The sequence below is a fragment of the Bison bison genome, unplaced genomic scaffold (genome assembly GCF_000754665.1).
Source record: "Bison bison bison isolate TAMUID 2011002044 unplaced genomic scaffold, Bison_UMD1.0 scf7180017864178, whole genome shotgun sequence".
NCBI lineage: Eukaryota > Metazoa > Chordata > Mammalia > Artiodactyla > Bovidae > Bison > Bison bison.
Genome location: NW_011494750.1, coordinates 2402698 through 2421543, shown reverse-complemented (window position 1 = coordinate 2421543; position 18846 = coordinate 2402698). Strand labels below are relative to the sequence as shown.

At 50.8% G+C, this 18846-nt stretch overlaps 4 protein-coding genes across 5 annotated transcripts in view; 1 reads left to right on the top strand and 3 right to left on the bottom strand.

Moving 5' to 3' along the window:
* Positions 1–414: 414 nt before the first annotated feature.
* Positions 415–2864, bottom strand: FAM180B (family with sequence similarity 180, member B). The gene is made up of 3 exons (XM_010842420.1): positions 2526–2864; positions 1666–1736; positions 415–1457 (listed from the first exon to the last, which is right to left on the bottom strand). Exons 1-3 carry the CDS (start codon positions 2662–2664, stop codon positions 1062–1064), a joined length of 606 nt encoding a protein of 201 aa, XP_010840722.1. The 5' UTR covers positions 2665–2864; the 3' UTR covers positions 415–1061.
* Positions 2865–3766: 902 nt separating this feature from the next.
* NDUFS3 (NADH dehydrogenase (ubiquinone) Fe-S protein 3, 30kDa (NADH-coenzyme Q reductase)) lies at positions 3767–8534 on the bottom strand. The gene is made up of 7 exons (XM_010842419.1): positions 8427–8534; positions 8251–8316; positions 7027–7124; positions 6671–6820; positions 5424–5549; positions 5191–5310; positions 3767–4016 (listed from the first exon to the last, which is right to left on the bottom strand). Exons 1-7 carry the CDS (start codon positions 8497–8499, stop codon positions 3849–3851), a joined length of 801 nt encoding a protein of 266 aa, XP_010840721.1. The 5' UTR covers positions 8500–8534; the 3' UTR covers positions 3767–3848.
* Positions 8535–8610: 76 nt separating this feature from the next.
* On the top strand, positions 8611–13325 carry KBTBD4 (kelch repeat and BTB (POZ) domain containing 4). 2 transcript variants are annotated; one of them, XM_010842418.1, is made up of 4 exons: positions 8611–8673; positions 9584–10204; positions 11139–11245; positions 11698–13325. In XM_010842418.1, exons 1-4 carry the CDS (start codon positions 8655–8657, stop codon positions 12556–12558), a joined length of 1608 nt encoding a protein of 535 aa, XP_010840720.1. In that variant the 5' UTR covers positions 8611–8654; the 3' UTR covers positions 12559–13325. The 2 variants fall into 2 exon arrangements, with proteins under 2 accessions (XP_010840720.1, XP_010840719.1); XM_010842417.1 differs by lacking the exon at positions 8611–8673 and adding an exon at positions 8680–8803.
* A 347-nt stretch (positions 13326–13672) lies between these two features.
* The window catches only part of PTPMT1 (protein tyrosine phosphatase, mitochondrial 1), a 5511-nt gene continuing 337 nt past the window's right edge, over positions 13673–18846 (bottom strand). The window contains exons 2-4 of the mRNA XM_010842416.1: positions 18774–18846; positions 16087–16278; positions 13673–14003 (exon numbers count right to left, since the gene is read on the bottom strand). Coding sequence (XP_010840718.1) covers positions 13845–14003; positions 16087–16278; positions 18774–18846 — 424 coding nt within the window. The 3' untranslated portion in view covers positions 13673–13844. The remainder of the gene's footprint in view (positions 14004–16086; positions 16279–18773) is intronic.

The window sequence follows — 18846 nt, the reverse complement described above, 5'->3', positions numbered from 1 at the left end:
CGCTGTTGTCTTGGGGCGGGGCGGGAGAAGAGGGACCACCCCGCTGCGGGGTCGGCAGGCCGAGGGCAGGATTCTCCCTGGGCGAGCGAGGAGGTGAGAATTTGATTGGACCCTTCTTGTCTAACTCCGCGTGGGTCTCCCCTCCATGTCCGTCTTTAGTCGGTCCCTGTAGCTCTTCCCCGTTGAACTCCGATGTGATTTTTAGGGCCCATCTAGTTCCTTTTTTGTGGCAAGGGACAACACCCCGCGGCCTCACTGGGTGTATGGGATTCAAGGAAACGGTACATTCTGGCTCCCGGTATGGGGGGTGGTGAATGGGAAAGGCAGCTGGTATCTGGTTGCCCTAATTCCTGCCTTCCCAGGATGGGGAGGGGGGTTTGTTATCTGACACAGAACGACACAGGGCTCCAGGAGGCCAGAACAGAACATTTTATGGGATGAGCTACACAGGATCAGAAACACTGCAGCCAGCCTCAATCTCCTCCCAACCTCATCCCCTTCTCTGAGCCTTGTTGAGATGGACCAAAAGAACATTTCTCACTTCCCTGCCCCCCAAAAGATAATGTTCCTCCACCTGCTTCCCCTCATTCTTCCAACAGACTGAACTAAAAATGTCCAGTCTTGTCTCCTAGCCCAGATAGGATACTTGGGCAACTTAGGGACCCCCAGAGCCTCGGTTGGGTTTAAAAGAGGTATCTACATAAGACTGGGCACTTAGAAGTTACCTGGGCTGCCGGGGTAGGAGTTGGAGGGTCTGACCTGGCCTTACTTGGGAGCTTCCTTTTCAGCATCTCTTAAACACACTTTTCAAACACACACACACACTGCCTGCAAGTCCTGCCCTTAGGTCTGTGCCTGCCCGTCTGGAACCCAGAACCTGGGCCCGAGGAAGAAGATGGGGGAGGGGTAGACTGGGGTCCAGTTATACAAGGCAAGCCCAGAGACCCGAACACAGTAGGAAGAACCCGGTGCCAGATGGAAGCCCCTGCCAAAGGTGGGTCTGGCTCAGGTTGGGGATGGGGGGAGAGGAGGAAAGAGGGATGGCAAGCAAAAGGGGAGGGTTAGGGGAAGGAGTCAACAATGGAGGCCCAGAGCCCTAGAGAAGGGGGCTGGCCCTGGGGGCAGAAGCCCTTGCACAGGTCCCAGAGTGTTTCCTGTGCCAGGAGGGTGAAGACCTGGGCCCAGCGGCCTCTCTCCTCGGCCTCGCTAGCCACATGGAGCCGGTAGACACAGGACACGCCTGTGAGGAGCAGATGTTCAAAGTCCCAAGGGCTAAGAGGAGGTCCCTTCCGCAGGTCCTGGAGCTGCTGCAGCCGCTGCTCAGCGCCCTCCAAGTCCCTGGGCACCTGGTGCTGCAGGAGGAGCCTGAGCCGGCGGCCTGGACGTGTGGATGCCAGTTCCTCGTCCTGGAGGTGCAGCTGCCCCACGATATCCAGCTCCAGCCCCGCCCAGAGCAGCTGCAAGGGGAGCCACGTAAGGGGCAGGCTGGGGCCTAGGGAGCAGGTCAGCGAGCAGTAGTGTGCCGGGGGCCACAAGCAGGCAGTAGGACCCATGCTGGGCTGCCCCCTCCCCCAGCAGCCCCAGCTTGAGGCATCCCCCTTCCCGACCCTGAGCTCGGGGACCACTGGTCCTCCCACCCCCACATTCCCAGGCTGGAGGAAAGACCTCGAACATCACTTCCGGGGCCTCTGGCTCCTTCGGGCCACCTCCCACGCTGGTGCTGTCCATGGGCTGCCCTGGGGCAGCAGAGAGGAGTCAGGGCCCTGCCAAGCTCCACCCGGAACACCCCAGCATCCCCAGACTGCCCCTGAGCTGCCTGGTAGGAGTGCCCAGAAGTTCTTCTATCTACAAAAGAAGAGGAATGCCACCCCATGTCCACCTCCCCCTACACACATGCACATAGACATTCACTCTCCCAGGCGTCATCCCAAACCCAGATACCATCTCGGCAAATGTCCATGACTCCTCCTCGAACTTCTACAGTTCCCCTGGCCAAGAGCTCCAGCCCAACAAGTCACAAGACACTTCCCTTCCCATTACCCCTCCCTATCATCATCTGGGGACAGCGTGACCTGAAACAGTGCCAGTGACCCTCCCCAAAGGTGAAGACCCCTTTGAGAAGGACCTAGTCCTTTCCCGCTCCTCAGTAAGTGACTACAAGACAGGAGGCCAGGCAAAGCAGGATGCCTGCCGCAGCTTCCGCATCTCTGTGCGGTGCTGCCTAACCCTTGGAATGTCTGCCCTAAGCCCAGGGCAGTTCAGGAGGTCCTGCTTTGCACATCAGCCAGAAGAAGCCCAAGGCTCGTTGAGAGCACCGAGGGCGAACAACCCTCACTTCACCTGGACCTTTCTGGTTCTGAGTGAGGCCCACATCATTCCGTCCCCCACTCTGCAGCACAGGGCAGCCTAGCAGCTATCACACCCACAGTTCCTAAGCCCTGCTGGACTCAGATAGGACCAAGTGTGACTGCTGTCAGCCAGCAGCCTTCCTTAGCTCCCTCCACCCCACCCTAAGGCCCGGGTACCTGCATGGTGGTAGGTTGTAGTCACCCCGGGGAGGAGGCAAATGGCTACTGTCAGCCAAGCCAGGAACTGCATTGTCCCGGCCATGCCCCACCAGGCCCTCTGAGTCTTATTCTTCGCGGCGTCTCTCTGCACCTCCATCTGCCTGGCACACACTGGGGCTCCAACTTTCCACTAGGCTGCTCCAGCTGCTCCCTGCGTTGCGTGTCGGTCTTCAGAGCTCAACAGGGAGGGGCTGGCTCTGGCTTCCTAGGGGCTCTTTCCATCCCAGAGAAATGTGGAATCTGGTTGTTGGCAGTAGGAGCCTGGCTCCCAGCTTGTCAGGCCCTAAGCCTATTCCTGCCCAGATGGGCGGGATGCTTAGTTAATAGAAAAAGGCATTTGGTAGCAAACAGCTCAGGCTTGGCCCTCCCAAAGAGGTAGGCGAGACCCCAGGCAGTAAGACTGCCTTACTATCTGTCCTCACCCCCAAAACACTGCAACTGGCTCTAGACTGACACTCAGTCTGGCCCAGTACAGCCTGGCCCAGCCTCCAGGAAGCCCCTCAGTAGCCAAGAACAGCCACAAAGCCTGATCTTCCAGCTGCCTGGTGGGCTGGCTGAGTGGCCCCTGGACAGGCAGAGAACTCTTCCCCCTCAGGCACTCAGCCACTGGCTGAACAGACCCCAGACTGGCTGGAATGGGGAGTACTTGTTTCCTGGAGACAGATCAGCAGCTCCTGATTGTCTTTGGCCCGACTGGGACCCTCCTTTGCTTGTTTACAACATTCTCAGCTCAGACCAGACTCCAGGAAGATTCCCTTAGCCCAGGCCTGATGCGCTGTCAGGGTGCAGGACACAAGGTTCAGAATGGGCTGCAGCTCGTCCTGGTTCTGGGAACCTTGTGGCTTAAACAGGATGAGGGTGGGTGAGGGTTGCCCTATTTTCACAGGCTCTCTGGACCCATCAGCTGCCACGAGATAGTCTGCTGTGACAAAGGGCTTTCTCCAGCAGTGGCCGAGACTCCACCCCACACCCGTCCTAAGCCCTGTGAACTGTGAGAACTTTCCATTTCAGTTCCAGGATCTCTCAGAAGTATATCTAGGCGTGCAAGTTAAGCCTGTCCGCAACTGCAGTATTTAGCCCCATCGAAATAGATTCCCGGTTTGGAAGTCTCTTTAAGGGAGTCAGCAAAACCCCAGCCTGCACCTCTCTCCTCTCCTGAGTCCAAGCTTCACTTCTACTTATGGTAAGCACGCAGAAAGTGGTGAGTCTAGTAGGATTTTATTTACAGGACACTCAATTATAGGTAAGGTGCTTTCTAGGATCCACATGCCTTCCCTGAAACTACTTGGCTTCAGGTTTCGTGTCTCCGGCTTCAAGCTTGAGACTCTCGGGGGGCTGGCGATAGGCAGGGAAAGCCTCCCACGGGCTGTTCAGATCAAACTTGCGGAACTCTTGAGCCAACTCCACCGGCTCGGCCACCACCCGCTTCACCTCATCGTCATAGCGTAACTGGAGAAGAAAAAGGCAGGCTTGAGCATTGAGGAAAGCCTGTGACAGCCACTAAAGGCCCACTTTCCCAAAGCTTTCCTCAGCCCCCTTACTCCTCTGCCCTGGACTCCCGTCCCAGCCTCTTTTAAGTCTCCATCCTCCTCTGTGTTACCCATTAGGTCACAATCCAACCACCATCTAAAACGGCCTCTACCTCAAGCTCTGCCATCACCCAGGCAGGCTTCCCAGCCCGTTACCCTACATCCTGTGCTCTGAGCTCTTCTTCCACCAGAACGGACCTTGCCCACCTATCCACATACTCCTTTTGGTGAGACCTTCGTTCTCTGACCAGGGATCAAACCCAGGCCCATGGCAGTGAAAGCATGGAAGCCTAACCACTGGACCGCCAGGGAATTCCCTCCACACACCCTATAAGTTGATGGTAAGCATTTGCCCAGGATGAGGGAGCAAGTCAGTGGCTGAAAAGAATAAACCTAAGCTGACAAGCACTTAAGTTCAGGCCTGGTGGCCTTGGCATTATCACTGCCAAGATGCAAGGTAGTAAACTTGGCACGACTTTTTCTGTTACTGGAAAATCAACAGTCGGATAAGGCGAGGACAATCAGCTGCTGCAAATGGGACCATGCTAAACATTAAGAAAACAGAAGCATCTGGGTACTGAAGAGAAAGGGCTGGATTGCCACTACCTCAACATTTCTAAAGTTACTTTGCTACGAAACCATGTATGTCTATATACAATAAACCACCTTCCTGCTAATGAGCTGCAACACGCTGCAGTGGCGAGTAAAGCACTGAATTCAAGGGCTGAAGATTTAGTGTCTTGCCTTCTCAAGAGATCCAGGCAGGGTAAAGAGACACTCCACTTTCAGACCCTGGTGACAAACTGTCCTGAAATCTGCCTCGGTCATTAAAATGACCATTAAAGCCATTAAAACAACGGGTGACAACAGTTGGGCATTTACAATACACCGGTTTTAAACACATCAATTAGTTTACTACAAATCTACTATTGTTAGGTGCTACTCTTGTTCCCATTTTGCATATAAGAAAACTGTCAGAGTGGAGCTCCGATAGAGTGCAGCATTGATGCTCTTAACCTACCACGATCCACTGGCCATAATTCCTGCCCAGCATCCCTACCAGTCCCTCCCTCTCATACTTCCAAGGCTCCTACCTCAACATAGCCAGACAGGGGGAAGTCTTTCCGGAAAGGATGTCCCTCAAAGCCATAGTCTGTTAGGATTCTTCTTAGATCAGGGTGGTTAGCAAAGAAGACTCCAAACATGTCCCAGATCTAGAAGAAAGAGGCGACTGGCCGTCACAGAGGCGAGGGCTGCACTGCATCCACTGAACCCGGTCCGTTTCGCAGCTGGCCCAGGTGCGGGGCCACCACGTGCGGAAACTCACCTCCCTCTCATACCAGTTGGCGGCCTTGTACACAGGCACAGAAGACTCAATGGGCGTTAGCTCGTCCGTATAGGTCTTCACACGGATCCGCGAGTTGAAGCGCAGAGAGAGCAGGTTGTAAACGATCTAGGGAGAATGGAGGGAGCCGGAGGACCAAGATGACCACAGGCTGAGGGGTCTGGGACAGAAGTCCTTGAGTGGGACCATAATGAGGGGATAAAGTTCCACCTTGTGAACCTGCCTTCTGTCCTGAAGCTCAAAACCCCAAGATGCTCCAAGACTCACAACTCCTTGCAGACGCCTAAGCAACACTAGCTCAGCCTGTCAGCATGCTTATCTCTGCTCACACTACTGGACGTCTCCCAACTCCTCCCCGCCACCCCACCCTCCGTGGGACTAATACCTGCTCTCCAAATTATCATCAAGAGTCAGCACAAACTCTCTCTCTCCCTTCATAAAAGCCTTCTAGAGTGGGCTAAGTGCTCCTCCTGTGTCCTTACAACATCCCATGAATTATGTGATTACAGTAAACTGTAAAAAAATACATATCAATACGTTGAACCTGTTTTGTTTTCATAGGCTTTTCTGGAGTGTAAGTAACGGTCACTGTATCTACTTTATGGCGGTGGTTTAGTTGCTTGGTCATGTCTGACCCTTGCAGCCCCATGAGACTGCAGCTCCCCAGGCTCCTCTGTCTGTGGGGTTTCCCAGGCAAGAGCACTGGAGCGGGCTGCTATTCCCTCCCTCAACAGTACACTGTTCTCCGTGTCCTTCTCCCTCACTAGAGTGTGGGGGACTTCTGGAGGGCAGCAGGTATTGGGTGTTACTTCTCTTTCGATCCCAGGATCTGGCAAAAAGAGTAGGTGACGAGTAAACAACAACAGCTAAATGTACTGAGAATGTACTGTGTGCCAGCAACCTACCTGAACTATCTCAGTGAATACTCACAACCACCCTGTGAGGTAGGTGGTTTCACACTTTTTAAAAATACTTATTTCGCACATAAGAAAAACTAAAGTTCAGAGAGACCAAACAAAATGTTTGAAGTCACACGGCTTATTAATGGCAAAGCTACAACTAAAACTGAAGGTCTCCCTGATTCAGAGACCCCCGTTAACTGCTGTGTTGTATTTGTTTGACCTGAACTGAAACTAAGGCGGCTACGGTTCCCACAGGCAACTGTCACCCTGAAACTGTTCTGTCCCCTTCCCTCCTTCATGCTCCAAACCTCAAATCTCCTGACTGACCTCAAAACGGTTCTGCCGGGTGGGGATGTCCACCGCCGTCAAGTCAGCCAAGGATTTGAATTGTGCGTTGCTGTGATCCCTGAGGAAAGTCAGCACTGGGATGACCCCATCAGGATGGATACAGATCTCTAACTCATTGAAGCAAGACACCTGACGACACAGAACAGGAGAGGAGAGGGAACAAAGCTACAGACGGAGCAGACAACTTCAGTTGGAACCTCCTGGTTTAAGGCAGAGAGAGAAGACCAAGTTGGGATGCAGGAGTCTGTACTTTGATTCCAGGCTGCCCACTCCCACATGCCCTGAGAACATGGCTCTTTCTTGATCCAAATCCAAACACCGGTAGTGAATATTACCTGAACTTGCTGGACATACTTGGGCAGGATTTCAGCCACATACTCTCCAAAAGCTGAGAGCTGCTTGTGGGCCACATCATTCCGTGGTCTGACAGTGGCTGGAACGAGAAGGCGTATTTTGAAAAGGAAAGTAGAAGGCAGCAGGCAGCCCTGCAGACTGAGCCCTGCTTAGTCTCTTGAGCTTGTGAGTCACGCTGTTCCCCAGTCAGGACTCCCTGTAGAACCCTGAGAAAGGTGAAGATAGAAAGTTCCTCTTCCACGGAACAGGAAGTGATGAAAACGCTGGGGAAATGCTACCTGCACGATCCATAAAGACTCACCTATTATTACAGCTGGGGTGTTTGCTTCTTCTTAAAACTACTCCACAGTTCTTCCTTTTCAATGCCTGCAATTCTGCTAAAGCAGCATGGGTCTCAGTTCTCTTACCACACTAGGAGCTCTTTCAGTGTGAGAACTAGAGCTTTTATGATTCTCTGTATCTCCTTAACATCTGGCTCATAGTAGGTTCTCAAACTAAGAACTTCAGGGCTGAAAAGTCCTCACAGATTATGTAGTTGAAACCTTTTTTTTTTTTTTTTTGGCACAGACCAGGAAACTGAGGCCCAGAAAGGGGGAAATATCAGGTCTCCTGATTCTCAGGCGGCTTATGTTGACTGGAACTTATCTCCATACGCTCATTCGTGCCACACTAAATCACTGGAGCGACTACAAATCATAGGCTGCAGAGTAATTGTTTTCTGCGCCTTTGGCAGCAGGCAGGTCTGCTTTATCACTTACTAGTGCTGTGATCCTGGTCAACCTCTCTGAACTGTTTCCTACTCTACCGTATAAGAGCATAATACTATCTACCTCGTAAGATTGTTGTGGGAACTATGATCATTCATTAATCGCTTAGCAAGGTGCCTGGCATACAATAAGCACTCAATTAACATGAGCTACTATTATAACAGGGCTCAGAGGCCCAGAGTTTATGCTTCTCATTTTAAAGAGCTTACAGTTTAATCAAGACAGAGAGACAGAAATGGACAAGCGGCAACAGGGCCGTAACAGGCCCAAGGACACAAGAAGGACGCGTGCAGTCAGCTCTCCAAGGACAAGCAAAGGCTTGCCGGGAGGACGCAGAGAAGGACGGGCCAGGACAAGGGCAAAGCAAGCATCTCACAAAGGGAATGAACGCGGCCCCGCCTGCAGTCCCGAGAAGGGCCCGGTCTCGCACATACTCACGGCGCGTGTCGGCCGCAGAGCTTTCCCGCCTCACGGGCAGCAACAGCACCGAGGGTCTCCCGGCCACTGCATGGGAAGACAGAGACACTGAGGCGCAGGATGAGGCCTGAGGGACTCCCTCCGCTGGGCGCGTCGCCGCTCCTGCCCCGGGCCTCAGCCGGCTGCCCACTGGTCACCTCTGGCCGGCGCCGCGGACCCCACGAGCCTCTGCCAACAACCCCGAGCCGCCGCCGCCACCGCCGCCGCCATGTTTCCCGGATGTACACCAGGCCCCCCCCGCCCGAGGCCAGGCCCGTAGGACACGGACCCCCCAAGGGAACGGACCGGAAGCGGAAGTGTGCATCAGACGTTCTTCCGGGCGGACGCGGGGCCAGAAGCAGAGGTTCCAGGTTCCGGGCTTCGGAATGAAAGGAGGGAAGGCAGGTGAGAAAGCAAAGCCCGCAGGTGGGGAGACCGTGAGGCGAATGCCGCCCTAGCTTGGTGTGACAGAGGCTGGAGAGAAGGCAAGGATCCTAAAGAACCAGTCGGATGAGAGGAGAAGAAGGGACGAGAGGTCTGGGTTCCACATTCCACACCCCTCCCCCGCTCCCTGAGCTAAGCTTTTGCTGAGGGCCGGCGGGCCAGGCTAGGGGGAGGGGAAGAGAAGAACGGTTTCCCTGGCGACCGTTTCCCGGGCGACTCCAGGTGGAGCGGGGACACTGCACGTGGCGATGGGCCGCCTCTGGCCCCTTGCCGGAGAAGGATCGAGCTCCGTCTCGCGTTCTGGACGAAGCCTTGGGGAGTCATTAGGGCGAGCAGGGAAGTGCCAGGGAGAGGCTCAGAAAAGAGCAGATGGGGAGCTGAGAGATGTCCCAGGCTGAATCTCATATTGTAAGGTCTGGATTCCCTGCGCCAGGGAAGAGGAGCCTGGCTGCAAGGACGTAGGGGTCTTCTTGTCGGGTTCTGCTGCCTGGAGCCTCCACACGTTTTACGTCCAGGGCTTATTTGGTTGGACTTTTTAAAATGACAGGCTTCCTCCAGTTCCTTGCTCTCATATGTTGACCTGAATACCAAGCCTCTTGTTACATCATGGAAAAGGGGTTCTCTGTGTTTTCTCAGGGAAATACCTCGCGTAGGAAATCTTGATTTTATTAGGTATGTGATGTCACTGTGAGAGAATGAGCCCAGCTTTGGTTCAGGGGGATCATCAGAGTTGTCATTAGCAGGGCCAGGACTAAGGCTAATCTGGGTTGACGGTGCCCTCCTCCCTTTTCCCTTCTCTCTCCCTGAATTGGACAGTTAGATTCATAGACTGTGGCTTCCTTCAGTTACTCAAGGTGGTGTTGTTTTACAGACAGCTGGCAGAGAGAGAAGTTGGCTACCACCATGGAATCACCAGAGGAACCTGGAGCATCCATGGATGAGAACTACTTTGTGAACTACACTTTCAAAGATAGGTCACACTCAGGCCGTGTGGCCCAGGGCATCATGAAACTGTGTTTGGAGGAAGAGCTCTTTGCTGATGTCACCATCTCCGTGGAAGGGCGGGAGTTTCAGCTCCACCGATTGGTCCTCTCGGCTCAGAGCTGCTTCTTCCGGTCCATGTTCACTTCCAACCTGAAGGAGGCCCACAACCGGGTGATTGTACTGCAGGATGTCAGCGAGTCTGTCTTCCAGCTCCTGGTTGATTATATCTACCACGGGACCGTGAAACTCCGAGCGGAGGAGCTGCAGGAGATTTATGAGGTGTCAGACATGTATCAGCTGACGTCTCTCTTTGAGGAATGTTCTCGGTTTCTGGCCCGCACAGTGCAGGTGGGCAACTGCCTGCAGGTGATGTGGCTGGCAGATCGACACAGTGATCCTGAGCTCTACACCGCTGCCAAGCACTGTGCCAAGGCCCACCTGGCCCAGCTGCAGAGCACAGAGGAATTTCTTCACTTGCCCCACCATCTACTCACCGATATCATCTCGGGTAAGCAGAGGGAGAGGGAACGTCATGCCTAGCTGCATGGGTGTGTGACGTCCGCTGAAAGTTCTCCTTTAGGACAAGGGTACCCTCAGACTCCTGGTGCTAGTTTACATTATTATTCTTGATAAGAGTTTACTTAGATATCTTCTGAGAGAGAGCTTGAGTTGACATTTCGTAGTTAATGTCAGAGACAGGCCCTTCCAGAGGAAGAGCTTAGGAAACCAAAGCAGCGTTCCACATTATATGCAAATATTGAATTAAAAAAAAAGCTGCACTTAGCCACGAAAGGTAGTGAGGAGCTACCTGCATTTATATTCTAACCTTTCTTGTGCATCAGTGTTCTCTTCTATACTTGGCACGTGTTTGTGGGACTGGTTACCTGAGTAAACTGACAGTGAGTCAAGATAGTTAGGGGCTTCCCAGGTGGCACAGTGGTTAAAAAAAAAAAAATCCACCTACCAATGCAGGAGACGCAAGAGACGTGGATTTGATCCCTGAGCTGGGAATATCCCCTGGAGTAGGAAATGGCAACCCACTCCAGTATTCTTGCCTGGAAAATCCCGTGGACAGAGGAGCCTGGCGGACTACAGTCCATAGGGTTGCAAAGAGTCAGACACCTAAATAAGAAGCTTCTCAAGTGACTGGCCAACTTTTAGGAAACAGTGCTAACCCTGCAGGGAGGTATAACTGTACTTCAAGTGTGAGCTTTGTAGCCTAGTAGATTGCTTCCATGGCAAATAGGAGAATATCAAGTCATCCATTTTGATTAAGGAAAAAAACAGGGCAATTTTAGGTTAATTTCTCATACACACACATACATATATATACATGGTGGTAGTCTAACAAAGAGATTCACATTTTTGAAGCCACTGACTCTAAATTTCCCTTGTGGATCCTCAGACTGCCATTGACCATACCTTTCCTCTGACTCTTGCAGATGGAGTTCCGTGTTCCCAGAACCCAACAGAGGCAATAGAAGCCTGGATCAATTTTAATAAAGAAGAAAGAGAGGCTTTTTCAGAGTCACTCAGGACTAGCTTGAAGGTAAGGCAGATTTCTTTAGGGTTGGGACACCATACTATCCATGCATTCCAGCCATCTATCAGCTTGGCCTCTTTGATGGCTGGCAAGTAAGTCTCTGGCTTAAAGCTGATAAGAGCTGGGGTGGAAGATATGTATATGAGCCTAGAAGCCAGCAGCCTCTGGGCTCCAAAGCTCCTTGAGAGAACTACTTTCATCATTGCATTAATGACCAAAGCACTAACTCGTCATAGTTACAAAGAAAGCTGGGAGGATGAGTGTAACAGGTTTTCTCTCCCAACATAAGGTGTCTGAAAGACAGTGGTCAGAGGAGAGTCAGGGTGACACACAGTAGCTAGAAGGGGTGGGTCAGAGCAGGATCCAGGGTGTGGCCCAGGACGCAAGGGTGTGCGTCTCAGCTGCGCCTTTAGCCTCGAGCTGATAGACACCATTTATAACTTTAATTTCGCCAATAGGAAATTGGGGAGAATGTACACATTTACCTGATCGGGAAAGAGTCCTCTCGTACCCACTCGTTGGCTGTGTCCTTACACTGTGCGGAAGATGACTCCATTAGTGTAAGTGGCCAAAACAGCCTGTGCCACCAGATCACAGCAGCCTGCAAGCATGGCGGAGACTTGTACGTGGTGGGAGGGTCCATCCCGCGGCGCATGTGGAAGTGCAACAACGCCACCGTGGACTGGGAGTGGTGTGCACCTTTGCCCCGAGACCGACTCCAGCACACCCTGGTGTCTGTGCCAGGGAAGGACGCCATATATTCCCTGGGTGGCAAGACGCTGCAGGACACCCTCTCCAACGCAGTCATCTATTATCGGGTGGGTGATAATGTCTGGACTGAGACCACCCAGCTGGAGGTGGCTGTGTCAGGGGCCGCTGGTGCCAACCTCAACGGGATCATCTACTTACTGGGGGGGGAGGAGAATGACCTGGACTTCTTTACCAAACCGTCCCGACTCATCCAGTGCTTTGACACAGAGACAGACAAGTGCCACGTGAAGCCCTACGTGCTGCCCTTCGCGGGCCGCATGCACGCGGCTGTGCATAAGGACCTGGTGTTCATCGTGGCCGAGGGGGACTCCCTGGTGTGCTACAACCCCCTGCTAGACAGCTTCACCCGGCTTTGCCTTCCCGAGGCCTGGAGCTCTGCCCCGTCCCTCTGGAAGATCGCCAGCTGTAACGGGAGCATCTATGTTTTCCGGGACCCATATAAAAAAGGGGATGCCAACACCTACAAGCTTGACCCTGCCACTTCAGCTGTAACTGTCACCAGAGGCATTAAGGTGCTGCTGACCAATTTGCAGTTCGTGTTGGCCTAAGGCTGTTGAGGGCAGGAGTGGCTGGCGTTTGCCCTCCCTCCTTCCAGCACCTCCCCATCCAAACTCAAAAGTCCCCCGAGGCCCCCCAACTGGGGTATTATGTTACTTTCTGATACATGTTAGAAAAGCAGTGCCACAGCCCTTCCCTGAACTCCTAAAAGAGAGTTCTGTCTGGGGCTTTTTAGACTGCTGCTGCTCACGGGCTGCTAGAACTGAGAGTAGGCCAGCCTGTTCGCCACCCCCTTGTAATCTTGAGCCTCACTCACTACAGATGGCTTAGAGCCAGCCTCTTCTCCACCCCTAGGCACAGCCTCCCCTCTCTACCTGATCAATGTTAAATAGAAGCACCCCTGATCCTGGGACAGAAGGAAAGATGCCCAGTCTCCGTTTTTTTTTTTTTTTTTTTTGTAGCCTGCAAAGTGGCTCGTTGGTCATTTTCCCACAAAGAATTAGGTGTTAGAGTTCTCCTTCAGGTGTTGCTTGGAAAAAATGGACTAAACCGAAGGTGTCCTTCACCAGCAAGAGTCTACCCTAGAATTCAGGATGTGCCGTCCATTGTTTTTCATCTCTCCGTCAGAATATGTACACTTTGGTTTTATTTTTGGCTTATTCCAAGGAGTAAGCCAGAAAGAAGTAGAAAGGATTATTTCTGGTTAATAGCAGAAACTTTTTTCAAACTCAAATATATAAGGTCACTACTCTTTTAAAAGCTCTAAGATAAATCAAGAGCTAGGAACTGTTCACACAAATAAAAGTTTTTGAAGGGATATGTGTGTGTTTTGAATTCTCAAGGGGTGACTTCCTGAGGGGAACTGACTACATCCCCACACACTTCTAAGTCGCAACACTGACCGAATCCCGCGCTTCCTTTGCTACACACAGGACTGCGCCAACCCGAGGACAGCCACGGAAGGCCAGTGGGTTAGCGTTCCGACGGTGGGAAAGAGCCGGGGCTGCATATTTCTCTGCCCTTCTCCTAGTGTTAAACGTCTTTGAGTTACGGGGCTAAGTATTAGGCACAACATCAGGTGCACGACAGGCTTCTTTGATCTTATAAACCCTCAGCCTGGTCCCATTTCCCCATGCCCCATGAACAGAAGCCACACGAAATCTAGCCACACAACAGTGTTATTTCAGGAAAATGAAACAAGACAAAGCGAGCAAAATTAACCCCCACTTAGCACATTTCCTTATGTCAAGTCTGGGCTTAAGCCCCCTTGGTCCTGTTAAGCACTTTCATTCTGTAGGAAGCAGTGCTGTGTTGCATTCTTCCTGATCCACCTGTGTCATGTCAGGGGTGTGTGATGAATCTCCGTCTTGGCCGCCCCTGCAGTGGTCACCTTGTGGAACTCTTTGAGAACTTCTAGCTGGCCAGGTCTGATGTAGATGTGGGACCGGATCTTGGTGATGGCTCTTATGGCCTCCTCTGGAGTCCAGTGGTACACCTGAAGTGCAGGGTTGGGAAGTCAGACAAAGGAAGGAGCAGGTGTTAAGGGGTCCTTGACCTGATAACCGGTGCTCAAGGGCTCTCAGTATTTCTTTAAAAACAGAAACAGAAACCATGAGCCACATATTACAAGTGGGAGAACACTTTAGCCCCTCAGCCAGCCAGTCCCACAATTCTGTGCAGCAGGCTGGTGGGTTGAGGAGACACAAGTCAGTCTTTCTACCTAATTCTTGTTCTGCCAAACCCTGGAAAATTAGGAGGTTGAACACATGAAGCTGAGGTCCTAAATTCACGCGGGCCTAGGCCTACTAAATACCCTCTCTGAGCTAGGCTGTTGGTTACAAGAGTTTCCTGGAAAGAGTACACAATTGATGTCATAACTTGTCACTGTGGCTAGAAGAGTACTTTTAAAATTTTTCGAGGAGGGCTATCTTCATGTCCTCAAGATACTTATTTGTTCAGAACGCAACAGAACCAAGAAAGTAGATTTTTAGTCTGCTGGTTCAATTCTCACTTGGCCCAAAATATCTCCTGACAGCCAGTTTCCAGCAAAACAGACTCCTAATGACCAAAGCTTTAGTATTGTTAAATCATATATTCACCAGGCCGCAGTACCACAAGGCCAGGCCGTTAAATCATATATTCACCAGGCCACAGTAACACAAGGCCAGGCCGTTTATCTTTACATTTCCTTTTACCTTAAACTATCTAAATTAGTCAGGGCTCTTCAGGGGCCTCACAGGTAAGAAAAATGAGCTGGGGTGTGTAACAGGAAATGATGGACTAGAGAGTGCTGGCTTCTAAATGTTTTTAAAAGCATCTCCGCTGCCAATCATCAAACTGATAGGCAAAATTCTGCTGGAGCCACTGTTTCTAGAAACTAATAACCAGGACTGTGCTCTGAAATACTTAACAAGATGTGAATCCTCTAGAGCCATGATCAGCACTGTTCTCTACAGCACTGTATTTCCTGACGGACCGTTTATAACAAATGTTTCTAGCCTTTCGCTTGTATTAACATCCTTTGCAATTCCATTCTTTGCCTGCTCCAGGTCAGTGTTTGACATAGTTCTTATTTGAGTTTTGTAACACATTTAGTTTGAGAAATTGAGCATTGGAGAGGGTCACCCACTTTTGCCTAAGGTCACACAGGTGGCAAGTTGCAGCCTGTCTGCAAATTTCAGATGTTTTCCACCTCCCAATGGCCTAAGATTGGGAACACGACTCCTTCCAGCAAGGTCCGCCAGTAGATTGGAGAGCTGCTGTACAGGGGACCAGTCCATTCCCTGGTGGCCCAGTGGTAAAGAACCCACCTTCCACTGTAGGCAATGTGGATGCGCTCCCAGTTGGGGAACTAAGATCCCACATGCTGCAGGGCAGCTAAGCCCACCCTGCAACAAGAGAAGCTCGTGAACTACAATGCAGACCCAGCACAGCCAAAATAAAGAGGACTTCCTTGGGGGTACAGTGGTTTAGAATCCACTAGACAATGCTGGGGACATGGGTTTGATCCCTAGTTCGGGAAGATTCCACGTGATGCAGAGCAACTAAGCCCAAGAGCCACAGCTATCGAGCCTGCGCTCTAGAGCCCGGGAGCTACAACTACCGAAGCCCCTGGAGCCTAGTGCCTGTGCCTGCGGACTAAGTCACTTCAGTCGTGTCCGACTCTTTGCGACCCCATGGACTGTAGCCTGCCACGCTCCTCTGACCATGGGATTCTCCAGGCAAGAATACTGGAGTGGGTTGCCATGCCCTTCTCCACGGGATCTTCCCGACCCAGGGATCGAACCCAGGTCTCTTAATGTCTCCTGCACTGGCAGGTGGGTTCTTTACCACTAGTGCCACCTGTGAAACCCAAGTACAGTGTACAGCGTCCAGTGCCTGTACTCGGCAATAAAAAAGAAGCCGCCACAGTGAGAAACGTGTGCACCTCGATGGAAGAGTAGCCCCCGCTCACAGCAACTGGAGAAAGACTGCAGTCGGCAGAGAGGGCCCAGTGCAACCAAAAGATAAAAATTTTAAAATAATAAAATAAAAATCAGATTGCTTTTAGAAACAATGGGGGAGAAGAGGGCACCTACCTGAATGAGATACGCGGCCACCATAGTGGCGCTCCTGGAGCGCCCGGCCTTACAGTGCACATAGACAGAATGGCCTAGCGACTGGTGCCTGATGGTAAACTGGACTCCCTTCTGGAGGTTAGCCAGGGTTGGGACCCCAGTCATGTCTACCGTGCTGAGCCGCAACTGCTCCACTCCTGCTTTCTCCCACTCCTGGGGCCAGGTCCGCCAGCACAGAAAAGAAAATGAAAAACGCCTGATGTGAGTGGCAGGAAGAGGGAGTCCCGTGAGGCAGCAAAGCAACAAGGAAGGTTCACGGTGTATGGTAATATATGCGGTATACTGTTGGCCTAAAAAGAAACTTCTTTCAGAAATGTCTTTAAGATGACTGACTTACATGGTCTTTCATCAAACAACAGCAATGCTTCTGAGTTAGAATTATGTCCAAGATTTACAGCGTTCTTAGTATTTGAATCTTTAGCGACAAAACACAAACTGTATAAAATTCATCGATGAAAGCTGCGTAAACAGTTTTTTTGCATGACCTTGGTGCTTGTGCAGTGATCCAGCTGCAGGGTTCGACTACTACATTTTGCAAGGCCTTCTATTTCTCTGCCCGTAAGTATTCTCTTTTTTACCACTTTTTTGGAGAGGGGTATGTGGTAGAAAATAAAGAGTTATTTTAAAATTAAAATAACGTACCTACTTTTGTTTTTGCTTAGAAGGAAGAAAAGAATCAACAGAAGAAATAAGGCCTCTGGCAAACTGGGTAACTTTTTTATTTTTTGCCTTAAGACTTGAGGTAGACTTTTTGTTATTAATCTCTTTAGCAAATCAGACACATGACTCTGAATGAAGGTCAACATACTATACAGCTAACGAAATTAACCAAAAACAGCTAAATCTGGCAGTGTGTGTTTACACATCAATTACATCAAACACCTGGGGAGCCTGCTACATCAGATCAGATCAGATCAGATAGTCACGTTCTTAGGCCGTGATTTAAAGTTCCTGAGTCAGAATCTCTTAGGGGTTGTACCTAGGAATGTGCTGTCTTAACAGACAGCTGGATAATGCTTCCCTGGGGCTTCCCTGGGGCTCAGAGAGTAATGAATCTGCTGCAATACAGGAGTCAGTCAGTTCAGTTCAGTCGCTCAGTCGTGTCTCTTTGTGACCCCATGGACTGCAGAACGCCAGGCTTCCCTGTCCATCACCAACTCCCGGAGCTTGCTCAAACTTATGTCCATCTAGTCAGTGATGCCATCCAACCATCTCATCCTCTGTCATCCCCTCCTCCTCTTGCCTTTAGTCTTTCCCAGCATCAAGACTTTTCCAGTGAGTCAGTTCTTCGCATCAGGTGGCAATGCAGGAGACCCGGGTTCAATCCCCCGTCAGGAAAATCCCCTGAAGGAAACAGCAAACAACTCCAGTCTTCTTGCCTGGAGAATTCCATGGACAGAGGAGCCCGGTGGGCTATAGTCCACGAGATTGCAAAGAGTTGGGCATGACTGAGTTACTAACACCACTACCACTAGATAATGCTTAGCCATATTAAAACATCAGAACCATTGCCTTGGAGATTTATTTTCTCTAGGCTAGTGAGAGAAGATAGCAGATCTTGATGCCTCACACCCAGAGACCAAGCACTTTCTGTGGCTTGCTCCACAGGACTGACCACACTGAGGCTAATAACACATTTTGGCTACTAACTTCTGAGATTCTGTGGCAAAGTTCTGTGGGAAATCCAAGGAATTGCTATCTGTTCTTTAAAAATGTATGCCATCACTGATCAATAGATTTTAAATGTGAGTCACAATTATTTTTTTAGATTTCAAAAAAGATCTATGGTTTAAAATAACTGCGTGTTCATTAGGCTCTATCAGTACCGTAAACAGGGAAGATAATTGTGCAGTGCTAATAGAAGTCAAACACTAGAAAGACAGGGCAACACCTAATAACCATCATGAAGAGTTCCACTAAAAAACCACTCACATCTAATGAAAACTAGGTTTTAGGCTTGAACTTCATTTATGACCATGCTTTGGAGTTCCACTATCATCTCTAACATATAAGTGAAATTCCCTCGAATAAAAACCAAATGAATTCTATGCAGTTTTTATAAAGAGTTTTATGATACAGTTATCAGAGATTGGGGGTAGCTTTCCTTTTTACAGTTTATAGGGCCTTCGTCTTGAATATCTAACAGTGACGGATCCATACTTAGTGCTCATTAAGTGTTGAACGAATGAAAGCAAGGCAGAGAAAAGTTGCCTTTCAGGACTTCCCTCGTGGTCCAATGGTTAGGACTCTGCTCTTCCAGCTGCAGGGGTCGCAGGTTTGATCCCTGATTGGGGAACTAATATCCCACAGGCCGCAAGGGTTAGCCAAAAAAGAAACGTTGCCTTTCAAGTTTGGTTACTGATGTGAGTTACCAAACCGAGAATATACGTGTGCAGAAAGGAGTAATCAAAGTTGGGCAACTCTACTGTGAAATACCTTTCACATCAATTTCTAATTCACAAATTAGATTCTACCCCCATTCAGCCGCAAGACCAGCTCCTCAGAGGCAAAAAAAAAAAAAGCCTGGGACGCCCGTGTCTGGGGCAAGGTCACCTACAGCACAGCCTCCCCCCAACCTCCTCCGGGCTCGCCCAGACCCCGGAGTGGTAGAGGGGTGGCAGGCGGGGCGCCGGGCCCCGGAGCCTCACCTTGGAGGAGTTGCACAGGAACCTCGTCTCATACTCCTCGTTCATGGTGATCACCCCGCGCACGTTCTCGTCC